Source organism: Gallus gallus, chromosome 3 (genome assembly GCF_016699485.2).
Source record: "Gallus gallus isolate bGalGal1 chromosome 3, bGalGal1.mat.broiler.GRCg7b, whole genome shotgun sequence".
Classification (NCBI taxonomy): Eukaryota; Metazoa; Chordata; class Aves; order Galliformes; family Phasianidae; genus Gallus; species Gallus gallus.
In genome coordinates this window covers 61,503,797-61,528,603 of record NC_052534.1, presented here as the reverse complement: position 1 = coordinate 61,528,603, position 24,807 = coordinate 61,503,797, and the positions used below count along the sequence as shown (strand labels likewise).

General features: G+C 35.8%; 1 protein-coding gene across 8 annotated transcripts in view; it reads right to left on the bottom strand.

Moving 5' to 3' along the window:
- Nucleotides 1–24,807, bottom strand: part of TBC1D32 (TBC1 domain family member 32) — an 87,886-nt gene that overhangs the window by 24,153 nt on the left and 38,926 nt on the right. For all 8 annotated transcript variants that reach the window (XR_005858242.2, XR_005858241.2, XM_004940260.4 and 5 more), the window contains 4 exons: nt 14,267–14,389; nt 13,160–13,268; nt 12,254–12,347; nt 4,693–4,818 (listed from right to left, as the gene is read on the bottom strand). Coding sequence is in view for 6 of the 8 variants with exons in the window: in XM_004940260.4 (XP_004940317.1) it covers nt 4,693–4,818; nt 12,254–12,347; nt 13,160–13,268; nt 14,267–14,389 (452 nt within the window). In the remaining 2 variants the exon portion in view is untranslated. The remainder of the gene's footprint in view (nt 1–4,692; nt 4,819–12,253; nt 12,348–13,159; nt 13,269–14,266; nt 14,390–24,807) is intronic.

Sequence of the window (24,807 nt, the reverse complement as noted above, 5' to 3'; positions counted from 1 at the left end):
TTTATACAGATCACATGGAGGATACTGATACCGAAAAGAGACATGTTAAGAACTCAACATATAGCAATGATACTCATTTTCTGATGATTAAATGATATTCCAAACTAGGTGCTGTTGCCATAAGCCTGGTTTAAAGATTAGTCATATAGACTCTTTCTTGCAGCAACACAAAGCAAGGAAACATGACTGGAGAGTAACAAGAGTTGCTGCTGGTGGGATTTTCTTTTTTAAGTCTGAACATTCCAATCTCCCTGGCATCCCCTCGATCTAATAATCTATCAATCTAACTGAATCTTCAGCCCCTACTCATTCATTCCTGCACAAAACACTGTGCATTCACAGGAGGTTTTTCTGTTTTAAAACTAGAAAATTCCAATAAACCATTTTAGTGGGAAACTGTACAAAATACCACAGCAGCATGATCACAGCATAAAAAGCTATGGTGTAGATGGCAACGGAGCTTCTACTCATTGATTGTTATGCCAGGAAAACAAAAAAAAACAAAAGCAAAAACACAACAAAACAAAAAAAAAAAAACAAAAAAACCCAACTTTCAGGACAATAATTAACTTTTCTTCCAGCTATTTTAAACAAAGTGACATTAAATCATTATTTTTATATTAATTATCTAACATTTACAGAAATCTATTTACAATGAATGAGTTCATAAAAAGTTTTTAAAAGGCTTAGTTTTGCTATTATTATGTTGAGAGGACCCTTCACAGGAAAAATAAGATTTACAGCTAAACACAGATTCACAGTTAGAGCCAGCCAGCTCTAACAGTAACAAAGCTAATTTTGTAATGCAAAGGACTAGCAAATCAAAACAAAAAGTATTAAACATGTAATTTATATTCTTAGGCATTCTTAAAAGAAGAACTATTTTAATCACAGCTTTAATAAACCACATAGGGATAGCAAAAAAGTAAAAAATAAAAATAATAAAAAAATGTAGAAGAGCAACAGTTTATTCCCTTTGTGAGAATACACAGTCTTACAACTTCATTAATACACTTAGTGAAATGCGGTCCACAAACAATGTAAAACATATTGTGTAAATAAAACAAGAAAAAAAAAAAGCCCACAGAAAAGCTTTTAACAGGTATATGTTCACTGTATGACTATTAATATTGCGATAACTGAAATAAGCCATCCTACAATAACAAACAGAAGCTATTTTAAAGGAGTTAAATATTGCATAATTCAGAAAATATAAATCAAGTTAATACATGGTATTTTTATTTCCTTTCTGTTGGATGGCAACCACATGCTTGACCTAACAGTCAAATATTTCAGTTCAGTGCTTGAGTTAATAGGAGAAGTGACAGCTCAACAACTGCTAAGCAATTTTTTGAAACTTGAGCACAAAATTGATTTCAACCACTTGGCAGTATTTATTTGCATGCCTATCAGGATCTTGGAAAAGCTTTTAATCAGGTTTCAGAGAGGAAAAGACATATTAGAGTTTATCAGCGCAAATTCGGTTAATACATAAATAGAGGGTTTTCACAGGACATCATCTCTTCCAAGAGAATGTTCATGTGAAATGACAAGGAGTTATTATAATTCTTATCCTTTAATGCTATACCATTTAGTTGCCAAGTAAACACATTCTAGAAATCTTTAAAAAGATGGAAACTGGCTCAGTGATTTTCAATTTACTGGAAAAACAGCCAAACAAAATGTAGAAATGTTTACTGTACAGCAGAGTGAGTATTGTTGTAATAGTCCACGTTCTGATGCAGAGATTATGTTCAGATACACAGAGCGTCACGGCCTAACGACTTATTGGTAATGTTTATCTTCTTACATTACGGTAGTCTGACAGTAAAAATACTGAAGTTTTTAAAAGACTGACAATTATCTCATGTAAATTTAAACCGTATATTCAAAATAAACACAGTTTTAATTTAGGAGTATGTAAAAATATACAAAATTAATGGAAGAGCTTTTAAATCAACTAAATTATTACAGCATGCTCATAAAAAAGCTGTATTCCTGTAGGATGCTTCTTTTCCTTAAAGAACTAATGTACAAAAGGAAAGTAATATAATTTTTTTCTAAACAGCATAAGAGCACTGATTTTAAAAAAGTTATGTCTCAAACTGCTTTACTTGGTACCAACCAGGAGAAGTTATCTAATACTGCTCTGAGGAATTTAAGCCAGAAATATAAAAACAACAGCAGAAAATATTAGATTTTCTTTATTTTTTCTCTAAGTAACTAGTGTTATTGGAACATATTCTATACCAAATCACAGATGCTTCTAACAATAGTCCTTGGACTGCTGACTTATTTAAAAGAGTAGCATCCAAAATTTTCAACACCATCAACCATAGTTCAGTTAAATAAATCAATGGTGAACACAGTTAGCAAGCAATTCCATTCCTAATGGCACTCCATGGAGGACTTCTATGAATTCCCAAGAAATGGGAGAGACTTTAGTTATTGTACATGAAAGTGGCAAAGGCACAACCAGCATTTTGTTTGAAAAGAAAACAAGACAATTGAAATTCTGACAGTAATTCCATTATAAAAAAGTTACAAGTGCATTGGTGTAAAGAGGAAAACAATTCTTTCAAATCCTATAGTTATTGTATGATGTTGGATTCGAAGGTGGTCCAAACTGTTTTGAGGGACAGAACAGAAGTTCTCATCTGCAACTACTTCTCCTGTGTGATGTGGAAGACCTTCTGTTTCCCTCATTCTGAAATAAGCTCCGTTGAAAAATCAAGAATGTAATAAGGAAAAATGTATTTTTTGTATCATTCTAAAACCCTCTGTTGTGAATGCAATATTGTTTTGAAATTGGTTATACTCAAAATAAGAGCAGACCTCAGAAAGAATCTACATCTAATTGAATGACCTTTAAGGCAAGAGACTTGGTCCACACTTAAAAAAATTAAATTCAGCTAAAAGAACCTAGATTTTTTTTTATTGTAAAGTTAAACAGGCTCTTCTGAGTATCAACTCAGAAGTGAAATGTAATGTGGTTAGCCTCATTTGGAAATCATATTCTAGAAAATTCTCTTTCACATACTTCAAAAGAGAACATACAGAAAATTGCTCTGCAATTAGTCAGGCCTCTATCCCAAAAAACAACAGTATGATAGTAAGGATTCTAAAAGCAGTATTTTGATGTCTTTGAATCCAGAAGGCCTCTGCGTTATTGAAAAACACCTGAAAGACAACACAATCATTGCTCTACAGACATCACTAAATTGGGAGGAGCTGATGACTCCCTCAAGGGCAGAGGCCTTGCAGAAACATCTTTAAAAACTAGAGGGCTTGGCAATTACCAGCCATGTGAACTTCAAAAAACTTCAGCACTGTGGACAGGAGTGATGAGAGGCTGGAGAGCAGCCCCATGGGAAAGGGATCTGGGCATTCAGGCTGATGTCAAGTTGAAAATGAGTCAGCAGTGTGCTCTGGCAGCCAAGAAGGCCAACCATTTCAAAGGGTGTATGAGGCCCAGCACTGCTGCTGGCCGAGGGAAGGGATTGTCCCATCTTACTCTTTACTGGTATGGCCTCATCTCGAGCACTGTGTGCAGTTGTGGATGAGATGATACAAGAAGGACATAGAACTATAAGAAAATGTACAAAAGGGCTATGAAGTTGGTGAAGGGTGGGGAGAACAAGATGGATGCCTTGCAAAAGTCCATGCCAGGCTTAACAATTCTGTGGATACTTTCTTGCTCACTTTTACTTACATTCTTTCCTTACTTACTTTCCATTTATGTTGGAAACAGTTATGCAGAAGTAACCCTACTCTGCTGGTTAAGAAATTGTAATGATTCTCTTTAATTTCTAATTCTAGCTTCTGGTACCTCCAACAAAGTTGCAGAAAACAACTTACACAGGTTTGGATGTATAGACTACTACAAAGCACAAAGTCAATTCTCTTTCCTCCTTATAAATCAGCTACTTTAAAATGTATGGTTATTAATATTCAGTTTTTTATTTTAACAACATTTATCCCAATGACAAGTTTCTTACTAGCAAATACTAAATAGGTTCCTGTACAAATTACTTCCTTAAAGTTTCTTAAAGAGTTACGTTGCTTTCATACAGCTATACAAATTACCATAAAAATCAGGTCTGTTATGCAAAACACACTTGCTGGGTTACTTTGATCCCATATACAAAATATTTCTTATATATTCACCACTTTATTAGATACTTTCCTAAGGAATTTAAAGGGAAGTCTTTGGCATCTATAAACAAAATATTACAGAATTTTCACTGAATTGGAAGTCAGCAATTTCTGAAAACACTTAGCTTCTTTACTGCTATACAAGTATAAGAATTTATTACAAGGGAGTTTTTAAGGCATTTGATGATTCATGCAATATGAGTGATTCCTGCTTTTTTTGTTTGTTTGTTTGTTTGCTGTTTTCATTCATCTATAACAATTAACCAGTATATGCTTATTCTTTGTTAAAAATGCACATGAAGATGAAGAATCTGAATAAGAAGATTGTTTGATGTTTAGTAAGCCTAAATTCTGGAAACATTTACTAAAATTGATCAATCCTGTTTCCTGGGGAATATCAATTAAGAAAACTATTTCAATGTAACACAAATTTGACTACTTGTTTAGAAAGCATAACTCAATGTAACTTTAAAGAACAGCTGCATGCTAAAGGCCTTTTGTTTGCTTGCTTTGTTAAACTCAGTAAGTCATACTCACTTGCTCCACTGATGATATCTGGTCTGGTTTTCATGATTTTGCAGAATTGCCTTCTGCAAATTTCGGCCCACTCAGTTTGTCCACCTGGATTTTGTAAGATTGATATCAACTCGTCAAGATCTTTATCTAGAAGAAACAAAATTAATGTTATTCTGTAATGACAATCTTGGCTTTTTTTTCTCCTTTTTTTAAAGCTTAGCTACTATTGTTGTTAGATACAGAGCACCACAAAGTAGATCCATATCAAATATCAGAAAAGTCAAATATAGCTATTGCCTGTTTTTTTTTTTTTTTTTTTTTTTTTTTGACAGAAGTCACATGTTACAAAGAAAAGACTAAGTATCCCTTATCATATGACAAACTGGAGGAGCAGCTATTCTCTGAAGCTAACTACATTCTGTTTTACACAGAACAGAATAACTGATTTTAGTTACTGCTGTATTTTGAATATTTATGTTGTTCTTGTGGTACATGCTGTAACTGCACTAAATTTATTACACCTTTGACCAAAAATTAAAAGAATTGGAAATTTATTTTAAAGAGATACAGTTGATATTTCCATGTAATTTCATCTCTGAAATTGAAAATTTCATCACAGCATCTAAAATAATAAAGACATGTGAAGAACATCCATCAGACATCACTGGATTAATAATAAAAGTGAGCTGGTAGCATTATTTTGTTGAATGCTAAATAAAGCATTCCAGATAGCAAGACAACAGTGTTCCACAGAAAATTTCTTCTTTTTTTCAGATACTTATACTGTAGATGGATATAAAGGTATATGTATGTACACCTTCAGACTGTGAGGCATACCTACCAAGTAAATTTTGTGAAAACACACTGGATCCCAAATGGTATGAATTCTTATAATAGCTGTGCTAATAATCCCCAGTGCTTCCTAACTTCCGCACAAGGAGTCAAAACTGGGGTAAAAGTGAACATTTATGTTTGATGTCACTAAAATATGACCCAATAGCTATGTTGCAGATTTGATATTAATATTTAGAAAAAAATGTAGAATTTCACACTCAGTTCTCTGAAGAATCTAAATGAACCCAACATGTTCTACAGCCACGGCCACAGGTTCTTCACTGGTGCTGTTAAGATGCAAGAACAAATGGGGCATTTTCTAACTTCAGAGTGCTTGACATTTTACCTGAGCACTGTATTAAAGTATAGTCTGTTGCTACATACAAGTCACAAAAACAGCAGATAGCACTTTTTATTACATTCTCAGCCTGCTTATAAAACAAATATGTGCTACAGTTTACAAAAAAAAAAAATCTTTATGAAAGAATCATCTTTATTACAAAGAATTTTAAAGACTGCTCCTCACTGTTACTCTTATCTTGTTATTAATGCCATATCCTCTTTTTCTTTACAATACAGAAACACATATTTCAAATTAATATTGCCACTGATACAATGACAAAAGGACAGAAAGCATGCACTCTTTTCTCCTAGCTAGAAATTATTTTTTCCTCTATTTTCAACTAAGTTAGAGGAAATTACATATAATCTTATCATTTTTCTAGAATCAAGCACCACGGGTCTAGGCAGTAAGTTTCACAACTAGCCAAGTCCAAAGGGAAGTATGAAAACAGAACAAACACAGTAGCAAGTGGGGTGCCACCCTTGCCACAACCACCCGTGGGGAAATGCTGGGCTGACTTTTGACAAAATGTTGTCTATACTTAAAAGTCTGAATATATATCGTTTTAAATCAAGTATCTTCTGCACCTAAAATTTCTATTTTGGAGTTCAGACTGAACAATGAATATTAGGAAAACTATGTGGACACATGATGAAGCGGCACACTGAACAGGGAGTACAAAGTAGTGATTAAAAGAATGCATTCATATGCTTTGACTAATCAAAGAGAGAATAGTTTCTTTCCAAATCCAAGATTTGTTTGAAAATGTAAATATTATAGAAAGGACTGACTCATCTACTCATTCTTTTATTTCTTCTTTCCTCTGAAAGCAGAGCAAATTTCAAGTTAAGTAATTTATAAAGATAATTATATGTAAGAGAAAACTAATCAAACACAGATTTCTAGCATATAATACTGGCCATAAAAAAAATGGAAGCAATGAATTAGAGCATCTCTCCTCAAGCTACCTGGTTCCCAGAGTAATTGGCAGTGCTATGTGTTCTCTGGCCAACTTCAGGACAAAAAATGTTTTTATCCTGTAACAAGGTAAATGTGTATGAACTCATTCCAACTGTGAGCAATCCCTTTTCTGTGGGATCATGCAGTTCCTATCACTATAAAAAGATCACAGTCTGGGCTATTCTCCTTTGCTCTGTTTCTGTGTCTTGGAAAAAGTAAAACAAAACAAACCACCAACGACTGTAGAATTGAATTCTGTCTTAAAAGGTGACTTCTTATTAAAGATCCAAAAAGTGATTGAGCCAATCTTTTGCTCTTTACAAATCCTTTTTTTACTTCCACATGTGCATAGTGTTTCAGTATTCAGTTTTCAAACACAACTTGCTTCCACAATAAAAATACTATTTTCAAATGATCATCTTATTTTAAGCTGATTAAAGTATTTTCAAAAGAATTACTATAATGCATATAGTTTAAGCTGGTCTAAAGCCCTTAATGATATATAATCAGTAAATTGTCTTCCTCTTACTAAATCTATTAAAACAACATATACTATTTCAAAAAAAGCTCATTATAGCAACTTAATTATTGTCATTAATAACTCTTCCAAATTAATTAACATGAAATTTCTTTTTTATCCTCAAATAACTAAATCCTCAGTTAATATCTTTCCAAATAACATTCACTGATGCTTAGAACAGCTTATGTGAATATGAAAAATTAATGCAAAGAAGGACTGACTCCTAGAGTATTATCGATAGGATTTTTTGTTATTTTTCTCTCATTTTCTGCTGTTTCTGTAACAGGTTAAGGTTGAAGAAAATCTGAGAACTGGAGAACAACACTCTTCTACAAGTTATACAGGTTTCCACTTCCTAAAGTACTGCAGTAATTCAGTTTGGCAGCCTAGGATCACAGACTACAAGTTGAGACTTAAGCAATCAAGTCATTGAACAGACCAAGATGAAATTTTGATTCCACTAATGGAAACTGAACTACACAAAAAATCCCACAATAATTTCAAGAAAGTAGGCTTTCAAGACCATGACCTATCCATCTCTGCTGCTTCCTACTAGCTTCTTGATTTGACCCACATTTTCCTTGCAGTTTGTCTCTATATAATGAGTAAGACCTTCTTTTTCAGATGATAGCAGGCTATTAAATAGGCTTGACAATAACAAGAAATAATTGAAGAGAAACTTATGCAATTTAATTCATATCCTGAAGTTCTGCATTTTTCCTTATATGCAGCTGGTTATATTTTTCCATACCATCCATTTGTTTGTGCTAGCACTGGTTGCTTTGTGTAGCCTTGCCAAAACAATAAACATATTTATCAGTTCACAAAGCTATGGAACCTACAGTACCACTGCACATGCAGTCTGAACTACCATACTATAACCTGCTGTAAGATCATACTGATTTTTTTCCCTAAAAGAAGGTGCTTATTAATTCTTGACATTATTCTCCAGCTAGCTTATGTGCCTAAAGCAGGCAAGAAAAAATCATAAGTGCTTTAGAAAACCTAAGAAATGCCACGACCCCTTTCTTATTTAATTGTGAGCATGACAAAATTGTTATTCTGTGACAAAGTATCTTAGGTCTTCAAATTCATGTGTAACTCATTCAAAATCTCATGTCAGAGATAATGAATAACCTGACTGCATTATATTGCACTGTCACAAGAAAACAAATCCTTATAGAAACACATATTTCAGGAAAGCCTATACACATTTCAAATAGGTCTGTACACCTACTGTCCTTCATCTTTCAGTAACTCAGTGTGAAAGAGTGAAAAAAAAGAAGCTTGTAAGAAGGACAGGCCACAAAAGTGCAGGCAATGAAGATACTTGTGTTAACTTACAAAGCATAACAGGCAAGCTATTAAAGCTGGTTTTTGACAGAGGACAGTGCAGGGAAAGAGAAAGATGGAAAGTCTGCTGAAAACAAATCTGATTAAAAAACCAGAAACATGGCAGTATGTTTCCACTCAAACCAGAGTATAAAGCAAAGGCAGAATTCAGAAAACAATAGCTGAGATAGAATAACAAAAGGCTTTAGGAATATGATTACAGAAGATTTTTGGTAGCAATTCTGGACTGTAGCTCAGGAAGAGAGAAGACAGTGAATGGTGGAAAATACTAAGCAGTCACTGTATCATTGCAGGAAAATTACAGACACTATTCTCCAGTTACTCTGATCACCAACTCTCTCAAGTGCAGAACTAGGAGAGAAGATAAACAGATCTGTGCAAACAGAAGTGTGACTTTTACAGTATAATACAGTTCTAAAATGTTTAACTTCTAATAACCTACTGAATTAAGGAAAGTAAGTTAGGTTAGAAGTTATGTGAGGTGCTCAATCGGCAGCTGCAGATTTGACCTTGCTAAGACAGGTTCTCGCTGCCGATAACAGATGCTTTTCTATAGACTTAGACAATTAGTGCAGAAAGCAGGTCTCTTGGTTTTTCCAAAGAACATTGTTAGCTCCCCTATCTCTGGAATGTGAGACAGTAGACTAAAATGGCAAACCACAAATTAACAAAGTATTGGATTGGTGAACAGAGTTGTGGCCGATGAGATGACCAACCAGAGCCAGCCAAGCGTCCTCCATCCTAACCCAAGTCCAAGAAAATAACATGATGACCTTCATCAGAAAGACCACTGAGAGATGAGCATGTGTAAAAGAGCTGAGACTTGGGGCGAAGGGGGGGATATCAATCATTTTGGGGACTCGTAATAACCCAGTATTTTCTTGGGCATCTAATGCATATAAAGCAGCTTGCTCTTTAAGTATGTGCCTTTCTTGACCTCCGGTATGCAGGCTAGATGAGAATATCCCCCTGTGTCTGGCGTGTGGCAGCACTGATTAAACATACCCGCTTTATAACTACTTTGTGGTTATAGAGTTTGATTTCTGCACATCAGTACAGCAGTTAATACTACAAGTAAAAAATCCATTATTTTTAATAGTTGTATTTGGAATAACAAATAACTACACTACTCTCCCTCAAATTATGTTACTGAAATAATAATTGAACAATTAAAACAAAAGAAAAGCAGCAATATGGTGCTGCAGTGTAAACAGGCGGAAGTAGCATAATTAATTTCCACACTTAAATAATGATGCGTATAAATCATTTGAAGCTTCGCTATAAATTATACTTGACAGAGGTGAGCCATTAACATACAGCTATCCAACAGTTTTTCAACTTTAAACATCATTGGCTGAAATGACTAATGAATATTAAATTGTGACTCATAAAGTTTGTTTTTCCTACAGCTACATGTATCATTCACATAAATGCCAAACACCTGCAAAACCAGAGCAGGCATTTGTAAAGAAAGAAGTATCACAGATTTTCCTCAAACGCACAATGCACACCTTCCAGAAACATCCCAAAAGGGTCAATCTACCCATTCAAAGTACAATTATGAAACAGAGGAATGCAGTTATTAATTTTACCAGCATAAATTATGATTAATTTTTAACCCAGTGAAGCAAAATACTCAGGTACCACTGTTTGTGGCATAGCGTGTCACTGAGAATGTTTAGAAAGTCCTCTAAGAAGCAGGCTTTGAGTCTTGGTACTGCAGAGTTGGCACTGCTCTGTCTCTTACAGCTAATCAGTCTGCGCAGCCCTCGTTCCCTCAGTTTCAGCTAGGATGGAATTGTTTACTTTGGAGCGTCTGGTATGATGCTATGTTTTGCTTCTAGGAGAAAAACAATGTTGGTAACACACCAGTGTTTGCAGTTGCTGCTCAACAGTGTTGTACAGAACCAAGGCCATTCTCAGTGAAGGGCCCAAGAAGCTGGGAGGGAAGAAAATTAGGAGAGCTGATTTAAATTGGCCAAAGGGATGCTAGTAAATAGTTATATCAACCCCCAAGTCCCACTCTTTTTCTTCCAATTCTCTCCCCCATCCCATGGGGAAGGGGGGAATGAGCAAATGACTGTACAGTGCAGAGCTACATGCCAGTTTAAACCTCAACACCTACCTAGGGAGTGCAACCAAAAAAGGTCCCACTGCTGGATATTTATCACTGTCCTTAAAAAGAATAGAAAAATAAAGTATTTTCTTTTTCTAAAATCACAAATGCAGTGTGAATAAATTCTTTTTGATGACCACCATCAATATCGTGCTGTAAGTTTTATCTATGACTTACATTACACTAGCTACTTTTATAAGCTATACCAGGTCTGTGATCATGAAAATGCAGCTGCTACAGCGAGAAGGACTTACATCACCTTTGTCTTTTCAGCACTGACCACTTGCAATTGTTTATTTTTAGGATATGAGGGAATAGCATAGAGTTGCATCAGAGAAAAGTCAGGCTGGGTGTTAGAAGAAGTTTTTTTTATACCTGAGGGTTATCAGGCACTGCAATAGGCTCCCCAGGTCAGCGGTCATGGCCCCAAGCTGCTGGAGTTCAAGGAACATTTGGACAACACCCTCAGATATTTAATTTTGGGTGGTACTTATGTGAAGCCAGGAGTTGGACTCCGTGATCCTTGTGGGTCCCTTCCAATTCAGAATATTCTGTGATTCTATGATTTCAGTATATACTCACATATCACACCTCAAAGGCACAATTTGTAGCTCTGATCTAGAATCCCCCCAATGTATCTGTTTTCCGTAGACTGGAGTACCCACAACTCACTAGCTTAAACTGACAATTATCTTCTGTGTTTATTACTGAAGTAAAGATAAAGAAGTTTCCTTTATTGTTTTTCTAGATATTTATAAATACATGTTTTAGACTACTGTTAATGTAGAATTTCTCTCTCTTCTGAAAATCAACATCTGCTGAGGAAATTTAAAAATAAGTTCTAATAATTACATTTCAAGCACACAATGAACAGGAACAAATATAAAGAAAGATTTATTTATTGTAACTCATTCAGCATGTTCTTTTGCATTGTCTACGCAAATTAAAATTTTAAAATGGATTCTGTGAATTAAATTGCTTTGCCTAGATAGTTCTTCAAAGGATTCTTCACTATGCCCACATTCTAAATTGATGTTCACTGTGGAAATCGACTCTCCTAAACGCTGTCTATTTCACACACCACCAAGTTTTGTAAACACAGGGATCTGAATCAAGGAAACGGTGTACAAAAAAATTATAGCTTAACCATAATGTCTTGCTTCAGTTACTAGAGAAATGATATAAATATATCTCATGAGTCACCCACCTGAGTTGAGCCAAAAGGTTAATCTTGAGGTTTGCATAGGAATTAGATTTCTAAACAGAGCTTTGCAGATTGACAGTTGCACAAAACAAGACAAGCAAAACCAAACTGAGTTATTTAGCTACAAATGCAGCCAACAATAAAAAATCCTTAGGTATTCATGAGATTACGATCTAAGGAAAAATAAATAAACAAATAAATAGACAGAGATGCCAGTTCAACATCTACAGTATTCACATGCTTTGCACGTACCTTGTCTGAAATCAGCTTTCCTAGGAACTTCTGCAAGATAACACTTTGGCAAAGGGAATGATGAAAACATTGGCCAAGGATAAGGATCACTGCCCTAAAAAGAAGACAAAAAAGTAAGTTAAGACAGGAGATGAATTAATTTTCTCAATTACTACACATGTCAGGTTCCCAGAACTACTGATTATCCAACAAAATTATGCTTGATACTACAGTGCAAGATGAAATACTTCATAACTAAAAGAAAAGTTAAAGGACATAAAATCCACAAAGTGCTTGAGCTAGAACTTGTTCTGGTGCATACCACTGACAGTTTTGATGCTATGATTCTTTTGTCAACCAAAAGGGAAATTGCAGTTCTCAAAAAAGCACTGTATTTCCAATTTTATACACTGATCTATCTGGCTTTCCTGTGCTGACAGTAATTTGTCTTTCGTCTTTATGAGAGTGACAGCCAGTAAGAAGCAGAACATTTAAAGGAATTGCTTAACAAACACTGTACTGTTAGAGCATCGATGAAAGCTCAAGGTATTCAATAGTACAGATGAAAAACCAAGAAGAGAAAAAACATTACATAAAAGGTCTGTAAAAAAAAAGAAGAGGCAATGAAGAAAATACAGGAATATAAAAGTGAGAAATAGACAAATTGCATTCATTTTTATAGTGAGAAAAGAAGCACTAAAATGAAGCAACACAAAAATTTCATCTGAATGTGGCAAGTCCCAAACACATGCAGTCACCTAGACAGTAAAAGTAATGTATTTTCTTCTATGACGCTGGTAGACATTTATAAAGCTAAAGGTGGACTGCTATTTCTAAATGATAAGTAATTTCTACGTTCTGATATCGATAAAATGTTCAATTGATGAGAGTTACAGAAATAAAAATTGTTAAACTTTAGATTCTAACCTTTTCTAGCGCTCTCAAAGGCAAAATTCTTTCCTGTGGTCCTCCAATAAGATTTATTCTGACAAGAACATGGTTTCTCTCAACTGAGAGACTATCAACGATAAAATCTCTGTAAAACAAAAAAACACACAAAAATAACTGAAATAAAACCAGAACCAATTTATCAGTGACTTATCTTGGCAATTAGGAGACAAAAAAGAGCAGAAAACTTGACAAACTTTATTACGCCCTGTGCTCAGTAACTAGGGCAGAAACAGTTAACAGTGTGTCAAAATTTGTTTCTTATTTGACCTATCAGCAAATTTCTGCCTTAACAAATAAGTAGTTACTCAGAACTTAGGCACATGCAACTCCCTGTCTGAAGTCACTGTGCAGCCCAGGATACTGAAATTTTTAAATGGAATAAAAATCAGTTTTTATACACCAAATTTCTTAGAACACGGTATGAGCTATTGTTCAAGGAAATAATAGGTCTCTTCTTCAAACAGTAATAATGGTATTCATCTGCTGAGATTTAGCCCACACCAGATTCAAGCTCTGTACTGGCCCCATATGGCAAACAGTAAGAGTTGAGTTATTAATGTTCAACATGTTAATAGAAAGGACAAAGTGTCAGGGACAAAATGACTGCCAGTTTCAGTCCTCCAAATAAGCTTTCATTTCTTAAAGATGCATTGTGCATTTTTATTTATATGTCAGCAACAGAAAGCCACTGCAGTTGGAGAAATGACTAAGTTACAAATACAAAAAAAATCAAAGTACTGGTGCATTTAATACATGAACATAAATACCATTATATACATAAAAAGAATTACAAAATTATTCAAAAATGTGTATTTACATTCACACACACACACAAAAAGAAATAAGATTAATGCAAATAAAAATACTTTCACATTTACACTTTTGAGTTGGAAGTAGGAAAAAGAACAAGCCTGCATCTTTTGTTAATTTGAGACTGATGACAAGCATGCACGTAAATAAAAACAGATTAGATGACAACTTCACTGAGACCATCTGTATATTTAAAGGCATTATATATACTCATATATTCTAAGGAGCAAAGTCTGACAGTTGAAAGTAGCATTTACAATGGTAAATTCTTACCCTGGTCCTTCTGAAGCTTCTGTGACATTTTCTTCCTGAGCAGTCAGTAAAACCTGTGACACTTTATACTGAGTTTCCAAGAGCAAAAGGGTATTAAGCTCACAGCATAGCACACTTAACAACCTGCAGAAGGACACATCAAAATGATAGTGCATCAGTCAGAATACCAGTAATGCAGGATAAGACAAAGGTGAACACGTTTATGAGATCTCAACATGGGGGAAGGAGAAGGAAGTTTCAGTATCTAAAAACACTCAGAAATGCTCTTATTCATCCTTTTAAACCACTCAAGTGTCACAACCTTGAGCAAAAAGGGAATAGCTCCTAGCAGATTTTTCATTGGTCAGCTCAGTCTGATTTTGAATTTATATCACAGAAATGACACAGACTGAATAAAACATTCTATGTGACATGAAGAAATTATTCAATAATAGGCTGGTAAGGTAATTTAAATCAGGTTACTCTGGACAGCATGGGGACTGGAGAGAGACAAGATAAAAATGCATATTTCCTTTAGGAAATATGCTCATAAACACTTCCGTATGATCACATTTAACAACAGTTCACAAACAATAAAATATTTAACATCCAACTCAAGTGGCAAATTTGCTGTTTTTCATTTTTATTTCTGAAAATCTCAAAAGAATGGTTAATAATCTCAGTAGCACATTACATGCAATTTTATTTATTTATTTATTTTTGTAACTTCAGAGCAAATAAACAGTGAAACTAATCCAACACACTTCATATGAATCTGAGGTAGGTCAATTCAATTCCTTGTCCTTTTCTGTATACTAATCTGTTCACTATTAACACAGAAACAGAATAATTTCATCGAAGGCTTCCTGTTCACGCAAAATGATACAAATAAGCATTCTTGCTGCTATTCTTATATACCGTTATTGCAATATTAAAACACATAATAAATTATCATCAGTATTATTGTTTGCATTTATGTAAGATTTGATATGAACTATGTCTTGTTTGAAATTTGTAGTCTATTAGTCAATGCTTGTTTCTTCTGTGAAATCTTCAAAATGCTTCTACTGATAATAGTAAAAATTCACAGGCCATTCTGTGGATGATTTAACACCCATAAATTCACAGTTGTGACCAAGGAATAAATAGCCAAGATAATATAAATTTCCTGGATGGAGATCAGCGAAGAGTGGTGCCCCCAGGGGTTTGTGCTAGGAATCATGCTCTTTAATAGCTTCATCAATGACATTGACAGTGGGGTCAAATGCACCCTCAACAAGTTTGCGGATGACACCAAGCTGTGTGGGTGAGGTCGACAGACCCAAGGGACTGGATGCCATCCAGAGGGAACTAGACAAGTTTGAGCACAGGACCCAGGAGAACCTCGTCAGGTTCAATAAATCCAAGTATACAAGGTATTGCACCTCAGTCAAGACAACATCTGCTACCAATACAAGACAGGGGATGAAAGGATTGAGCACAGTCCTATCAAAATGGACCTGGGGTTACTGGTAGTTGGGAAGCTGAATATGAGCCAGCAATGCATCCTCACAGCCCAGAAAGCCAACAGTATCCTGAGCTGCATCAAAAGAGGCACGGCCAGCAGGCTGAAGGAGGTGATCCTGCCCCTCTATTGTGTGCTGGTGAGGCCTCAGCTACAGTACTGTATCCAGATGCTGAGTCCTCAGTACAGGAGAGACACAGACCTGTTGGAGTGCATCCAGAGGAGGTCCACAAAAATGATCCAAGAAATGAAACATTTCTCCTGTGAGGACAGGCTGGGAGAGCTGGAGCTGTTCAGCCTGGAGAAGAGAAGGCTTTGAGGTGACCTGATAGTGGCCTTTCAGTATCTAACGGGGAGCTACAGAAAAGAATGGGACAGACTCTTTAGCAGGGTCTGTGGTGACAGGACAAAAGGGAAATGGTTCCAAGCTTAAAAAGGGTAGATTTAGGTTGGATGTAAGAAAAAGGTCTTTTACAGTGAGGGTGGTGCAACACTGGAGCAGGTTGCCCAGAGGTGTGGGGAATGCCCCATCTCTGGAGACTTTCAAGGCCAGGTTGGACCAGACTGAGCACCCTGCTCTAACTGTGAATGTCCCTGTTCACTGCTGGACTAAATGACCTTTTAATGGCCCATTCCAATTCTAAGGGTTTAGAATGATTCTGTAATTGTACACCAGACAGGATATAGCTCTAAGCAGTGCTCTCCAGCTGAATCTACTTTGAGCAGAGCAGCTGGACTAGACAATCTCCAGTCTCTTCCAATGCCAAACAATTGTATGATTGAAGAAAGTTCAAATGCAGATTAAATTAAAAAGCAAGCAACCATAAGTGGCCAGTCTTTTACAGAACAGTAACTTTAAAAAAAAAAATCAGAAAAACCTTAATACATACTATAGCTGTGAAAATATGACAACAATAAATAGTTTATTTTCAGATTCTGCATTTCCTGTCCTATGAGATACCTGCCTTTCTTGAAGGGTGCTTCCTGGATTCTCCACTTTCAACTATAATTTCTCAACAATTACTTCAAAGTAGAAATATCTGGTCTGAAAGAAAGCATGTGAAATGGTACTTGTGTACCCATGTGACTATCCCCTTGGTTTTGGTAGGTGAAATCATAATGACTTCCAGAATTAGGGCAGAACAGAAGGTCCTTCATGGAAAATAAAACAGCTAGTACATAATTCTAGCTGCTAAAAAAAGCCCTAAATTTTTCTCACCTGAAAAGAATATAACTTCATAGGCATTAATAAATTTCTGATTTACTAAAAAGTTTATGAAGACAGATTTTTTTCATACAATTTCCTTTTAAAAACACAAAATATTCTATGTTCCTTGTACTCACATTTCCTCAGCCTTTGTTTTCTCCCAACTTCAAATGATAACTTTTTCACACACCACCTTTTTTTTTATTGTTAAACACAATTCTGGTTTTCTCCAGCTCTCACTAGACCCCCATAGACTATTCTTCCTCACTATCTTAAGATATTCTTTCCAACCCCAGACTGATACTCTCTTCACTTCAGGGGTGTCTGCAAGTGCTCAGCTGGCAATGAAGGATGCAAAATACTGTTGGATAAAGTACAATGCTGCAGTCGTACTGTCTGTTGTGGGTTGAGCTGAGCAGCGGCAGTTTTCACTCACTTCCCAGTGGGATGGAGACAGAAGCAGAAAAGTAGAAGTAAGAAAACACATGGGTCAAGATAGGCAGCTTTGTAAGAAAAGACTGGAAAAAACACAAATGGTTGAAAGGTAGTCACACAACACTTCCCACAAGCAGATCAGTGCTCTGCCATCCTCTGAGCAACAGCTACCTGCAAGACCAAATCCCACCACACCTAAGTTTTCATTGCCAAGTACGTTATTATATGGTATATCCTTGTGGCCAATATGCATAAGCTATGCTAACCTTTTGCGTGCCTCAGCCTACTTGATGGGAAGTAGGAAAAAGAGAAAGTCCTGTTCCTGAGCAGTGCTTGCACAGTGTCAGCCAAAACACTGGTTAGTTATCAATGTTGTTTTAGCCACAAATAAAAACAACAACAACAAAAAAATTACCTTCATCTCAGCCAGACCCAGTGTATAGTTCCAGCAACAGAAAATAAAACAAAATGTTATGCCATAAGCAGAAGTAGTACATCCACCACAGGGAAAAAAGAATCTGGCACATTCAAAGTTAACTGTACCGTTAAATCAATAATTTGTTTGTTCAGGCAGCCTGCAACTGTTGACCAAACCTGAAATGTGTATGTCTATGTTGCCTATAAAGCACTTTAGTGATGTGACCCCAGAATGGAGGACTAAGCTGGTCTCCAGAAAAGGGATTTTTCTTGGCCTGCAATTATTGCCTGCTATAAATACAGGCATGGATGATTCAGCTTAGTGTAAATACACAGAATGCTTTGTAGAGAGCTCAGTTATGGAACAAGTTACAGCCTTTGCTTCTCTCTCAGGAATCAATACCAAAAACACAGAATGGCCTAGGTTGAAAAGGACCACAATGATCATCGAGTTTCAACTTCCCTGCAATGTGCAGGGTTGCGAACCACTAGACCAGGCTGCCCAGAGCCATATCCAGCCTGGCCTTGACTCCAGGGATGGGGCATCCACAACCTCCTTGGGCAACCTGTTCCAGTGTGTAACCACCCTCTGAGTGAAAAACTTCTTCCTAATATCCAACCTAAACCTCCCCTGTCCCAGTTGAAAACCATTCCCCATTGTCTTATCACTATCCACCCTTGTAAACAGTCGCTCCCCTTCCTGTTTAACATGAGGGGAAAAAAATGAAGATTGGGACCTCATAGGAGAATTTCCTTCTTGATAAATGAATATGGATACCACCAGAGAAGCCCAAATCAAAATTTTTGTGAAATAATTCCAGTGTTGTCATCATGGGGGATAACCTCAAAACACTTCACATCAAAGCCTACATTACAAATTTGATTTATTCTTTCTTATGCTTAACTGCCTGAGCTCCAGTGAGAATACTAATCCAAAAAGCAAGTTACAATTACTATTGTGACTGCTAGATCAGTAGATAGAGGCTATAAAAAAGAGAAATTAAAAGGCTCCTAGTTAGCTTTGGAGCATAACAAGCACGTGGAAGCTCCAACCATGTAAAGCTTTTCAAGCTGCCTTTGCAGACTGAACAGAAGTTGATAATAATGAGAGAACATGCCTCCACACATCATCTTTCTAAACAACCAAAGTTTATAATTGTCCCACTGAAAGCAAAGCCACATCATAATATCATGCAGTGTACTGGGAGTTAAAAGAGTTAATGCTGCAGTTCAATGGATTGCTGATATTTCCAGTTTCTTTGTGTCAAAAGAAAAGAATCAACTACACCTCCTAGAAGACTTTATTTTTCCATTTCCATTTTCCATTTGGAGGGAAAGACAAAACTGATTGGGAGTCACAACACTTTCCTCCTTGTACCATGCCTGTTCCACCTACAGCATTACTGCAAGTACTTCAGTTTCAGAAACTCTCAGTTTTTCATTTCATTTGGTTGATTAGTTTCAATTCTAATCATATTGTATTATATTGTGTTATCTCACATTTCGCTTCCGTATTTAGTAAATCAAGTTCCTTAGCTTACCGTCACCGTTATCCTTACTCTAGCCCATCTCCCCACCTTCTCCCTTCCCCCTCACTTTCCAGGGGCATGGGTCCATGGGTCCCTTTGCCTCCTTGTCACTTAGGTATGCCAAACCAGGCTGAACCACGACACAGACCTAACAAACATATTAACATGTAAGCTAAAAAAATAACAATTAATTATGTAATTATATAATGTGAAAACATAATCTTGTTGCAGATTCATTTCATTAGTAATGTGGACTCTGTCCTCTTTTAAATATGGATTATTAAACAGGAATCAGTGATTTGCAGGATGTGCACTTTCAAGTTATCACTACTGCAGAAGTCTTTTCCCTTACATCCAGTATGCACACTTAGTGCTAAGACACTGCTTTCCAAAGAATTGTTTACCTTTGGATAAACAGAAAACACGCTTAAAATAGCAGAAAATGGCTTACTAATCAATTGATAATTGAATCAGTTCTCGTGTAACAGAAAAAGGGTTGGTAGAAAATAACTGGAGGATTATTTAGGCCTTCACACTTACAGAATTCGACTCTGGTAGAATTAGAGAAAGAAAGAAATACTTCCAAGACACAATTCCTCCTTGCTATTACCATGTTCTTCCCTCTCCTCGAGAGGTGGAACTCAATGGACATAGCTTGCTTTAATTCCCAAAGGCATAATGATGCTGAATGCTACAGGATGTGGCACATGGAGATTTCATCAGTACATTCTGCCAATATCCCAAAATCTGTTGTAAGAGTCAATGTCCCAGCCGTGTCATTCAAATGTTAGTGATAAAAAGATTTTAGAGAAATTACATAACACTGCTCATGGGCTCTGGCTGTACATTTAAAGGAAAGAAACGTGGAAGACGAAAGGTACAACAAGGAAGGTGGAAAGCAAGAATGCAATGCTTTCTAAATGGGAAATCTAATTTGTTTAAATAAAATTTACATACAGAGATGGGCTTAAAATAAAAAAAAAAAAACTTGTTTCAATTTATAATGAATGAGATCTTCAAGAACTAGAATATTTCAAAAACCTTCTGCTAATCATAATGCTTTTTAATAAATAGAAGAAGTGGCCAATCTAAATAGCACAGCAACCTGAGGAAAAAGAATGATTATGATTTATATCTTCTATCATTATAAAGCATGATAATTAATACTCCTTCAATTAAAATCACAAGCTCTTAATTAACAGTACACATAATGTAAGTACAATTAAAGCAAACAAATTATTTCATATTACACAGCTACCTCATTATTAAAATGCAATTATATTTTAGAGAGTGAAAAGAATGCAGTGGTGTTTACTACCTCTATTTCCTAAAAGCCCTATGTTATCTCATACCTAACAATCATATATTTGTTCGTCTCTCAGTTTGGACTAATTTTGAGGCAAAATTCAAGAGACTGGTTGATTTTTATGTCAATACACTATAAGCCATTAAAATTATCTTTCATAAATCTTTTCCTTCCTAGTTTTGTAGGACAACAGAAATACAAGGGCTGCAGCAAGCATAATGCATCCTATTGTATGATGTTGGCCAAGAACATCAGAGGTGGATGCTGGTGGTATGGCAGTAGAGGTGGAACTTTCACACCAATACAGCATTATATTTTGTTGCAGTGTGACAGATGGCAGTAGAGGGGCTGTCTGACAAAATGGCATCTGATGTGGCAGTGTGTATGAAGCAAAGGTGTGTCAATGAATTCCTCCATTGTACCAACTCACACCTCTCAATGTTTGCTGAACGTTTATGGAGACCAAAGAGTGGATGCTAGCATAGTGAGGTGGTGGGTGGTGCATTTCAGCAATGGTGACAGAGACAGCGGTTCACCTCCACTGGTGTAGATTTTTCTGAGCACGGTATTCAGGCTTTTGTTCATAGCTGTCAAAACTGCATGGCTAATCATGGTGACTAAACCAAAAATAGCAGTTTGTAGCTGAGAATTCTCTTTATCAAATAGTGTTACTTTGCTCTTCCTATATGCTGTAGTTTCCATGGAAATAAAGGAGGCATTACTTTTGGAGAGACCTAAATAGATATAATGTTTCTTTTACAATATCCTGAAACAGTTCTGCAAGTAAAAAATTAGTATTATAAGAAAAAACATATTTGCTATATTATGAAACAAGAAAAAGTCAAAATATTTATTACACAAAGCTTAAACTAATAATCCAATACCCCTTTTCTACCTGCAGTAGGTTCTGTAGTTCCACAACCCTGAAGCTTATATTGATGAACATGTGACTTAAGACTAATATTTACAATTGTCTCTAATTCTACATAAACACTTCTAGAAGAATTATACAGAGCACTGTATAAATACTCCTTTTTCAGACTTACACTGGCCTATAATTTTTATTGCTGTTTAAATTATGATTTTATAAAATACACTGCTTTCACAAGTCTCTAATACTAAGCAAGCACATTCTGTCTTTAAAATTAAACAGCTGCAATTTGCATAAAGAAAAGCATTTGACTCTGAGTCTTCCGTGCACTTTCCTTCAGAAATCCAAACTGTTGAACAGAGTACTGTCAATGTTGCTTAATAGCTACTATTGTGAGGTATTTCAGTGAACAAGTGCAGCACTATCAACAAATATTATTCTATTTCTGAATGTATGTGCAAAAGATTTGACTTCACAATTATCAAGGAGTTCTAATGAATTATAGCCAAAAACAGGAGATAGTGGGGAAATTTAGAAAGAAAAAAAAAGGAAAAAAGGAAAAAAAAAGAAATTACTTTAAGGAACAGTATGTCAGTACATGTTACAAACATTCTCTCTTGAAGAAAAATTTTGGAAACCTGTCTGTAGGCTTTTTCAGATCCCCTCCCACTGCCCACAGTCTAAGCCTACTCTCAGTAACACTGTTTCTCCACCTTCTCGTTTCTATACAGTCAACAGTGACCGGACATCTTTGAACTTATTTTGGAGTGCACACACTTTTTAGAGATTGGATGGTTGGTTATCCAAGATAAAAATTTGTTATTTTGCCACGCTTTAATCCAACTAACAACACAGCATCTTTCCAAAATCCATTCAAAACTGCATCTCTGAATCTGCCTCAGACATCGTGGGTCTACGTAATAAAATAGGCTGCATTACTCTCAGAGCAGCCTTCATACATTAAAATGTATTACTTAGATTACAGCTGTGAATTCCTTTTCTCTATGACTTGTGCTTTTAAGTCAATTTAAGTTCAGAGTATTGTACGCTTGGATTTCTGTGCATCCAGATTTTCAGTTTATACAAAAGAGCAGCTGAAACAGTTTAACAGTCTTCAGTGCTCTTTTATCAACCCCCACTGGTCTGCTTGATAAATTTCTAGTTTCTAAATAAGTCCAAATCGGCTTTGAAGTTGAACTGAGTTTGAAAATCATTCTATATATCCATTAAGAACAGAAAGATGGAACTACATAGACAGTCCCTATCTCCAGCTTCTTGCTGGAAGTTTTTTTAGAAGTATTTAGAAAAAAAGAAAATTAAAAGGGCCTTCAGAGAAGTAATCTTGTTTTAGAAACATGCAACAGCTGCAATAAAAGAAATGTCACATCAGAAAAAGGACTTCTTCAGAGAATCACAAAATGGATAAAGGTGGAAGGGAACATCTGGACTAACACTTCTACGCAAGCAGAAATACCTAGAAAGCACACCACCCAGGGCCATGGCCAGTAAGCTTCGGAAGATCTCCAAGGAGGGAGACTCTACAGCCTCCCTGGGTAACCTGCACCACTGCTCCATCACCAAATGGTAGGATTCATGTCACTCACCCATAGCATCACAGAATATCTTAAGTTAGAAGTGACCCACTGGGATCATCAAGTCTAGCTCCTGGCTCCATACGGACTACCCAACATTCAAACCCTACATCTGAGAGCATCAGCCAAATGCTTTTTGAAATCCAGCAGCTTGAGGTCACGACCACTGGGTGATCACCCTTTTAATGAAGAACCTCTTACTAAATCCCAATCTGATCTTTCCCTGAGAGTAGCTAGCATCTTTGCGAATCAAGCAAATAACTGTTTAACCCTTGACTAGGAGACAGACATCTGGAAGAGCCCTCAGAAAACTACACTTGAGAACACCTGAAACTTCAAGAGTTAAGCTTCTAAAATCAAGATATAAGAAGCCATGGATCTTTCTGGATCCAGTCAGAAATGACCTGCTAAAAGCCCAGAAACAATAACTCATGTGTGTTTGTGAAACTTTTGAAGAAGGTTCTTAGGGCAAAATACTTCCAAGCTGAGAATTAGGGAATAAATAAATAAATAAATAACCTCACACTAGAATAACTAGCTGCAGAACTGAGAACTTTACTTTGATCACAATGTGCCTTGTCTAGACAAACAGAAATATTCCTTATATGGTAAGAGATATTGACTATACAAATCCATATCTAGCTTCCCTGTATTTTTTCTTTTGATTTCTGCTGTATGGACACTACTTCTCAGAGCAGGAAAGGTTGACTCTACAGAACTCCCCTTCAAGATGATAGTTTAGAATTCATACTTACTCAAATCAACAACAACAAAGTCACAAAAAATGCAATTTTAGCATTAAAAAGATAAACAGAAACACCTATGGCTTTTGGATTAAATTAACTAAGAAAACAACTACATATTTGAAATTCTATGTAGTTACACAATTAAGAAACAAAACAGTATTCAATCTCTGAAGTAATGTATACACATGAAAAAAAATGGAGTTGTAAATTACAAAAGCACTTTTGAACAATAGGAAAGTTTACAGGAGGTCAGACTATAACCTCTGAGTTCAACAGACTGAAGTTGAGCACTCAGCTCTGGACCAGCTACAGTATAATGATACCTGACTATACAAAGAAAAACCTACATGGATATATAAATACTGCAACAGATTGAAGAATGTGGTTTTGGTTGTACAGTAGTATTAAATTTAGTGAAAAATCAGCAAAATCATAGGCAGGCAGCTGAATTTTCACAATGCAAGGACTGTATGTGCTAATTCTCTATTATTTGGGGAAAAAAAAAAATATAGTGAGTCCCACATGCTCACAGAAAGCCATAAGATCATTAGAAATACACATTATGTTTTTTATACATAAGGCCTATATTAGAATCCCTAGCCTTGTATCTTCCTTTCCTTTACAGGAAAAACATTAAAGGTCTAAGAAGGGAAAAGGGCTTTTGAACAATAAAAACGGAAAGCCCACTACTGGAATCTGGTGGTTTGGCTTTCAATATGAACTGAAAAGAAGAATATTCACCATTCTCTGGATTTTTACTTGTTTGTTGTTTTTTTTTTTTTTCCTTTGCCTGTGTTCAACAGAAAATGTCATTACCATAATGACCTCTAAAGTTCACCTTATCCATTTAACAATATGGCTTATTTTACGTGATAATAGATGAATTTGTTATGTTGTATGTGTAGTTAAGGATAGTTCTGTTACTTCACATGATAGAAGCCATGTTAAAAACACT